Consider the following 9003-nt stretch of genomic DNA (forward strand, 5'->3'; position numbering starts at 1 on the left):
AGAAGAGAAGGGAAACAGAAGAATGAGTGTGAGAGAGAGGTAAGGTTTGTGCAGAGTGAGGGGGGGGGGGTAGATGGAAAATACGAGAGTGGATTAAAATTATATTTTCGAGGTCTCCCTCATCACTGCATCTCTCATTGCCCTCTCTAAACACCACCCTTCCCACGGTGCTGCTGATTCACCTGCCATCCCACAACGCTCCCTCCCTCCGCCGTCTAAGCGCTCCCCCCTCAGTCACCCTCCCACCCCACCGCCCCGAACACGAGACTTCCACTACACTGCCCCCATGACATTCCGTCCTCCCACATCACACTCTCTACACCCCACTACACAACACTGTCCCCATGACATTCCGTCCTCACACATCACACTCTCTACACCCCACTCCACAATGCTGCCTCGATAATATCCTCAGATGCTAGTCGCTCCACGCCACCCTTCACAAAGAACACCAGCGTCACTGACGCCCCCACCCCCTCACATTGCTCCCTCCTAGTCGCCTGTCCTGCGCGTTCCCTCTGACATATTCTCAAACAGCGAATCATTAGGGTCCGCTGTCAGTTTGCCCTGAGGTTTCTCGACAGGAATGGGCAAATTACATGAACACAGTCAAGGCAACAACGATGAAGCTGGCTTCCAATTCTACGGACCTGGGGCACAGAGAGGGTTTAGGCTTTCGTCTCCACCTATGGTAAATCAGTTTCAGAAATTGGCTGAGGTTCCCTGAATCTCCCTGTGCAGCTTCTCACAAGTCCTGGGCTTAGACACAGAGTGACGCTCGCTCCCCACTGTGCCGTCACCAAACCCCAGGGACAAAAGCAGCGGGGGTTTCCATCCACACTCTCCAACACACGACCTCGGAGCCAGACTCAAATTGAAACGCCCTCCCTCCGTCTTTCAACCCCACTCACCTCGGGAAGGTGCCCCTGAGCCAGTATATGTGCGTTTCATATTCATGTAAGTCTCGCTGTCGTCCATCCTGTCGAGGATCCTCTGCGTATCTGAGATCAGGAAGGAGAAGTAACAGTTGTCAGAGTAAGCCCGTTTTGACAAGTGAGTCAGACCGACACCAAGAAATACAAGCTGAACAGCTGAAAAAGAGAGGAACCGAGAGCTGGGGGTGGGAGAGGAACCGTGGAGAGGGAATGAGAGTGCGAGAGAATGGCCGCAGAGATGGACTTCAGTAAAGCCTTTGACAAGGTCCCACATAGGAGGTTAGTTAAGAAGATTCAGTTGCGAGGTATCGATGATAAAGTAGTAAACTGGATTTGACATTTGCTCAATGGGAGAAACCAGAGAGTGGTAGTGGATGATTTCTTCCCTGAGTGGAGGCCTATGACTAATGGTGTGCCACTGGGATCAGTGCTGGGACCATTGTTATTTGTCATCTATATCATTGTTGTGGATGATAATGAGGTAAATTGGATCAGCAAATTTGCTGATGATACAAAGATTGGAGGTGTAGTGGACAGTGAGGTAGGTTTTCTAAGCTTGCAGAGGGATTTGGACCAGCAGGCGAAGCGGAGTGGAAAATGGCAGATGGAGTTTAATACAGACGAGTGTGAGGTGCTGCATTTTGGATGGCAAAATCAAGGTGGAACATACAAGGTAAAGGTAGGGCACTGAGGAGTGCTGTAGAATAGAGGGATCTGGGGATACAGATTGGCCTTTTTAAATCAAAGTATTGAGTTTAAGAGCTGGAATGTTATGATGAGTTTGCATAAGGTATTGGACAGATCGAATTTGCAGTAATGTGTGCAGTTTTGGTCACCTAATTACAGGAAGGATATTAATAAGTTTGAAAGAGTGCAGAGAAGGTTTAAAAGGATGTGACCGGGACTTGAGAAACTAAGTTACAGTGTAAGGTTGAACAGGTTATGGCATTATTCCCTGGAGCGTAGGTGAATGAGGGTTGATTTGATAGAGTTGTATAAAATTATGATGGATATCGAGAGAGTGAATGCAAGCAGCCTTTTTCCACTGAGGCCAGGAGAGGAAAAAAAAAAACTGAGGCCATGTGCTAAGGGTGAAAGTGGAAAAGTTTAAAGGGGACATTGTGAGGGGGCTTCTTCACGCAGAGAGTGGTGAAAATGTGGGAAGAGTGGACAGATGATGTGGTAAATGCGGGCTCACTTTTAACATTGAAAACTTGGACAGGTATATGGAAGAGAGGTTTATGGAGGGATACGGGCCAGGTGCAGGACGGTGGGACTAGGAAGATAAATGGTTCAGCACAGTCAAGAAGGGCCTTTTGGCTCCTGCATCTTACGTTGCTATGATATGTTTCTTTTGTTTTATTGTGGAAAAATTAAATGCTGTTGCTGAGCTTGACTAGCTGAGGACCGAGGCCCCGAAGAACACAGGATAAGATGCAGAAGCTGCTCTGATTGTGCGAGCTAACAAAAGTTTGCAAAGATTCATTCCAAGAATGAGGTAATGTTAACTTTTCTCCGACACTGTCGTGGTAATGGAGGAACTGACTGCAGACGTGCAGTTCTAAATTTGCGCACCGCTCGGAAGCATTCGTTGACTGGCTGATATCTAACAAGTGCTTCTTGAAATCGCTCACTGTGAATCATCCCCTGAACATTTGCCAAATGTCTTCCGTACTTTTCCATGAGAACATATGTTTTCAAATTAAGCTTCCATTTTCCTGCCTGATAACTTCATAAATGACCTTACTCCAATTAAGTGTTTTTCTAATTGTCTCTGTCTATCTCTCCAATGCAGCTTTAATGGAAATATAATTATGAACACTATCTCCAGAATGCTTTTCCACTGAGAGATATGAAACCTGACCAGTTTGATTTCCCAGTACCAAATCAAGTACAACCTCTCCTCTTGTAGGCTTATCTACATGTTGTGTCACGAAACATTACTGCAAACCACGTAACAGACTCCACTCCATCTAAACCCCTTGCTCTAGGGAGATAGCAATCAAAATTTGAGAAATTAAACTCTGCCATCGCGACTACTCTGTCATTATCGCGTCTTTCCAGGCTCAGGTTTCCTGTCTGCTACTCGATATCTCTGCTATTATTGGGCGGCCTATAAAAACACCCATTAAAGTTATTGAACCCTTACTGTTACAAATCTTCGTCCTCAGAGACTCCGTAGAGAATTCCGGCATGGCGTACACCTTTTCTGCAGCTGTGTCACTATCTCTGTTCAACAGTGCCACTACCCCACCTCTTTTGCCTCCCTCCATGTCTTTCTGTAACTTCAAAACTCGACCCCGAAAGTAACCATTCCTGTCCCTGAGGCATCGAAGTATCTGTAATGGCCACCAGATCAGAATTCAAAGGAGACAGTGATCACACTCCCCTTCCTTTATCATAACATTGGAGAGGGATAGGTTCAGATCAGTTAGCAAAGCGTTTAATTGAATTAAGCCAAAATCCGGGGCTAACAGGCAGGAATTGGGAAGCATAAATTGGGATCAGGTGTTCTCAGAACTGTAAGAAAGAGTTATGATACATGTTTACGGGATATTTGGTTGGAGTTATGCATAGGCATGTTCCAATGAGAAGGGGAAATTATGGTACGGTACAGAAACCGTGGTCAACAAAGGCTGTTGGAAATTATGTCAATAATAAAAGAAGGCCTTATGAAAAGTTTAAAAGTTAAGCAGATGACGGAGATCTGGAAGATTATAAAGCTAGCCGGAAGGAGCTTCAGAAAGAAATTAGGAGCCAGAAGTGGCATTAAGAAGCCTTTGGAGGTTAGGATTCAGCTGCACCGCAGCATACTCGATAAGTATGTGAAGAACAAGTGGATAAGACGTGAGGGATTGGGACGAATCAAGTATGACAGTGGAAAAGGGTGGATGGAACCGGAGGAGACAGCAGAGGAATATAATGAATACTTTGCTTCAGAATTCACCAGGGCAAAGGATTCTGGCGTTTGTACGGGTGACTTAGAGCGGACTGAAAACCTTGAGTAATTACACATTAATAAAGGCAAAATGCAGGAGTTGCAAAAGTTGCAAAAGTCACAGGGAATGGAGGATCAGGCTACTGTGCGAGCCGAGCGAGCAGATTGTTGAACTAGTAGCGATGATGATTGTATCATCAATAGGGATGGGTAAGGTTCCGGGGGATTAGAGGGTCGCGGATGTTGTTCCTTTATTCACGAAAGGGAGTAGAGCTAGCCCAGGAAATTATAGATCAATGAGTCTTACTTCAGTGGTTGCTACGTTGAAGGAGAAGATCCTGAGAGGCAGGATTAGTGAACATTCGGAGAGGCGTGATATAATTAATAATAGTCAGCATGGATATTCAAAGGTAGGTCGTGCATTAATAGCCGGACTGATTTTTTTTGATGGTGTGACTGAACATATCGATGTAGGTAGCGCAGTATATCTAGGTTTCAACGAGTGATTTCAACGATAATTTGATAACGTACCCATGGAAGTTTTATTGGGAAAGTAAGGGTGGATGGGACAGAAGGGGACTTTGCTTTCTGGATGCAGAACTGGCTTGCCCACAAGGATTTAAATGGGTCATATTCTGCAGGGAGGCCGGTGAACAGTGGAGTTCCTCAGGGATCTGTTCTGGGACCCTTACTCTTCGTGATTTTATAAATTACCTGGATGAAGATGTGGAGGTGTGGCTTCGTAGATTTGCGGACTATACATGTTTGGGGTTGTTGAAATGCCCCCAATAATGAGCTTACAGCGGGACAGTCCTAGGATGCAAAACTGGGCTGAGAAGAGGCAGATGGTGTTCAACCAGGATAAGTGAGAGGTAGCCCTCTTTTGTACGTCCAATATGTTGGAACGATTCTTGGCAGTTTGGTGGCTTGGAGACATCTGGGAGTTCGAGTCCACAGGACACTCAACACTGCTGCCCAGGTTGTCTCCGTCCTTAAGAAAGCATCCGTTGCATTGGTCTTCTATTTTAGGAGTTTAGTTTATTTTAGGAGCTGAGTTTAGGAGCAGAGAGGTAATAATACAAATGATCAGATCCCACTTGGAATACTGTGCTCAGTTCTAGTCGCCTCACTACAGGAAGGATGTGGAAACGATAGAAAGGATGAAGAGGAGATTTAGAGGGACGTTGCCTGGATTGGAGAGCCTGCCTTATGAGAATAGGTTGTCAACTCGGCTATATTTCCTTGTAGCGACGGAGAATGACAGACGACCTGATAAGGTGTCTAAGATGCTGAAAGGCATTGATCGTTTGGATAGTCAGAGGCCTGCCCCCCCACCCCCCAGGAGTGAAATGGATAGCACTAGAGGGAACAGTTTTAAGCTGCTTAGAAGTAGGTACAGAGGGGATGTCAGGGTATTTTTGTTTTGAACGGAGAGAGAGGTGAGAGCGCGCAATGCGCTGCCGGACATGGTAGTGGAGCCCGACAGGACAGCCACTTTTAACAGTCTCCTGGACAGGTACATGTAGCTCAGGAGAATAGAGAGCTATTGGTAAACCCAGGTAATTTGGAACTCCATTCTGTAAAAAGTCTGGATGATTCGGAGGTAAGGACATGTTCGCACAGTTTGTCGGCCGAAGGATCTCTATTGTGATCTATGCATTCTGTGTTTCTATATTTCTATGACCGCTGGACGGAGCGGTCTGAGGAGAGTGGATCCGAGGGCCACCTACGATCGGGAGAGGTCGACGGGAACAAATGGACGACACTGTGAGCTCCGCCGTTGGAATATTAGACTGTTTCAGGACAATGTTCCCCTTTCATATTTGTTATGTTGCTTTACTAACCATATAGTCAAAATGCAAATTTAAAGCTCAGTCGTTTGCCCTCATATTGTGTACTGTTTTTAAACATCGTACAACATCCACCTAAAGGAGAATTCGTAAGTTTATCGGGCCGGGGGCTACCATCACCCGGATGAAGCCGCGAGTCTTACTGATGATTGCATTCCCCTCATTTTTTTATTTTCTTGTAAGCCCTTACTTTAGCTTTTACAAGAACCTTGAGTTCCCTTTTCGGCCTAAATCGAATACTTCTTGAGTACTGAGAACTTCTTCAGTTTTGGAATACACATGTCCTGCACCTTCCTCATTTTTTTCCTGGAAAGGAAAGCAAATGCTGCTCTGCAAAAATCCCTTCCAGAAATGGTTGGAGAAATGGCAGATGGGTTCAGCCCGGACAAATAGAAAGATATAGCACACTATTAAAGATAAGACAGGTTCGATGAGCAGAGGGATCTTACGGTCCGTGTATGCAGCTCCATAAACGTGGCTCCGCAGTTTGCAGACGATGTGAGGATAAGTAGAGGGGAAGGTAGTTTTGAGGATGTAGACAGGTTGCAGAAGAGCTTAGACAGGGCAAAGTAATGGCAGATGTACTGCTATGTTGAAACATGTATTTGTCATGCACTTTGGGAGAAAATGAAAGGGTTGACTTTTCTAAATGGAGAGAAAACACAAAAATCATTGATTCAAGGGGACTAAAGTCCTTGTGGAGAATCCCTAAAGGTTATTTTGCAGGTTGAACAGAAATTTACAGCACATTCTCGGCCCCTCAGCCCACAATGTTGTGCCGATGATGTAACTTTCTCAGCTTGAGTCTGTTTTTGATCAGGGCAAATGCATATCAGCATTTCAACTCGAATATAAAAGGAAAGGTGTGATGCTGAGACTTTATAAAGCACTGGTGAGGCCTCACGTGGAGTATTGTGAACAGTTTTGGGCCTCTTATCTTAGAAATATGTTGCTCAAAGTGGAGAGGTTTCAAACGAGGTTCACAAAAATTCTTACAAGTTTGAAGGGTCTCATATGAGAAGTACTTGATATCTCTAGGCTTGTACTCACTTGAATTTCGAAGGAAGAATCTGACCACATTGAAATCTCTTTATTTAAATTCCTTGACCGAGTGGTCGTGGAGAGGATAGATTCCGTGGTTGGGGAGTCGAAGACCAGTGGACAAAGACTTGGAAGAATGGCGCCACCTTTTAGAACAGAGACGAAGAGAAATTTATTTAGCCAGAGAGTGGTGAAGCTGTGGATGTATTTGGCACAGGCGGCCGTGGAGGCCAAAACGTACTTTTTTATGTTTATAGCAGAGGTTCTTGATTGGCCAGGGCTTGAAGGAATACTGGAAGAAGGGAGTGGATTGAGGGTGAGTAGTAAATCGCATCAGACACTATGAAATGGTGCAGCAGACTAAATGAGACAAATAGACTAATTCTGATTCTAAATCCTACGTTCACATGATAAGTTACTTTGTTTTATTGTGCAAAAACGAAATGTTGTTGCTGAGCTTGACTAGTGGAAGACTGAGGCCACGGGATAAGATGCAGACGCTGCCTTGCTTGTGCCAGCTGACAAAAGCTAACCACATTTTATACGAAGAATGAGCTAATGTTAACGTTTCTGCGAAACTGCATTGGTAATGGAGGAACTGACAGCAGATGTGCAGTTCTAATTTTGTGCACCGCACGAAACCCTTTGTAGATTGGCTAATATCCAACAAGTGCTTCCTGAAATCGCTCAGTGTGTATATTTGGCTGTTGGCTATCGCCCAAAATTCACTGTATAAATTTAAGAAATAACCTGACTTTGGCGGAGTCGTAAGGCAACGTGATCACGAATTCAAGGGTTAACCGTGCACCGATGCCTGTGCCTTTATTTCTCTTTGATACCGGGATAAATAAGTATCTGTACATCCTTTAGCTTTTACAACAGCCTTGAATTCCCTTTTCGGTAGCAATTGAATACTTCTTCAAAATTGAGTACTCCTCCATTTTTAGGAAAAAACATGTCCTGCACCTTCCTCATTTTTTTCACCCAGAAATTCAAGCCATTGCCGCTCTGCTGACATCCCTTGCAGATATGGTTGGAGAATTGACAGTGGAGTTCATCACGGACAAATACTAACATATAGCACGCTATTAAAGACAAAATTGTTTCGATGAGCAGAGGGGCCTTGTTCATAGATCCCTGAACGTGGCTACACATTTTGCAGACCATATGAGGATAAGTGTAGTGGCAGGCAGTTTTGAGGAAGTAGACAGGCTACAGATGGACTTAGAGATGGCAAAGTAATGGCAGATGGACTACTGTGTTAGGTATTGCACTTTGGAAGGAGAAGAAAAAGGTAGAACATACAAAGCTAATGGTAAGGCAACGAGGTCTGCAGTGGAAAATAGGGATCTTAGAATACAGATATATAATTCCATAAAAGTAGCTTCACAGATAGATCCGGTAGTAAAGAGAGCTTTTGGTACATTGACATTTCTAAGGCTTGGAATATTTGGAGTATTGTGTGCAGTTTTAGTCACCAAATTGCAAAACGGATATTAATAAGGTTGAAAGAGTGCAGAGAAGGTTTACAAAGATGTTGCCGGGACTTGAGAAACTGAGTTACAGAGAAAGGTTGAATAGTTTTGGACTTTACTCACCGGAACGTAGAAGAATGAGGGGAGTCATGATAGAGGTGAATAAAATTATGATGGGTAAAGATAGAATGAATGCAAGCAGGCTTTTTCCCCTGAGGCGAGGGGACAAAAAATCAGAGGTCATGAGTTAAGGGTGAAGGGTGAAAAGTTTAAAGGGAACTTTAGTGGGGCTTTTTCACACAGAGAGGGGTGCAAGTGTGGAATGAGCTGCCAGATGACGTGACAAATGTAGGCTCACATTTAACATTAAAGAAAGATCTTGGACAGGTACATTGATGAAAGTTGCATGGAAGAATATGTTCCAGGTGTCGGTCGGTGGGACTAGGCAGAAAATGGTTCGGCACAGCCAAGAAGGGCGAAAAGGCCTGTTTCTGTGCAGTAATGTTCTATGTTTCTATGGTTTATAAATGAGATTCATCATCGACTCAAACCCCTAACGTTGTAATTCCTTCTGTTACTAGAGAGCCATAGATGGTGATGAAAACAAGCGGCGACTAAATTCTCGAACACACTCCGACTCAAACTTGAAAGAAACAGGGCAACAGTGATGAAATCGAAAGATAAAGTTACAAGCAACAGTACAAGACAAATTGTCTCTAGGAACAGATAGGATTTATTAAAAATCGTTATTCACATTTTAATAT

General features: G+C 44.3%; 1 protein-coding gene across 2 annotated transcripts in view; it reads right to left on the bottom strand.

Annotated features, from left to right (window-relative positions):
- LOC132387138 (C-type lectin domain family 12 member B-like) overlaps positions 1-1028 on the bottom strand; it is a 40062-nt gene extending 39034 nt beyond the window's left edge. For both annotated transcript variants that reach the window (XM_059959487.1, XM_059959486.1), the window contains exon 1: positions 912-1028. In XM_059959487.1, coding sequence (XP_059815470.1) covers positions 912-978 — 67 coding nt within the window. In that variant the 5' untranslated portion in view covers positions 979-1028. The remainder of the gene's footprint in view (positions 1-911) is intronic.
- Between the last annotated feature and the right edge of the window lie 7975 nt (positions 1029-9003).

The sequence above is a fragment of the Hypanus sabinus genome, unplaced genomic scaffold, assembly GCF_030144855.1.
Source record: "Hypanus sabinus isolate sHypSab1 unplaced genomic scaffold, sHypSab1.hap1 scaffold_1552, whole genome shotgun sequence".
NCBI lineage: Eukaryota > Metazoa > Chordata > Chondrichthyes > Myliobatiformes > Dasyatidae > Hypanus > Hypanus sabinus.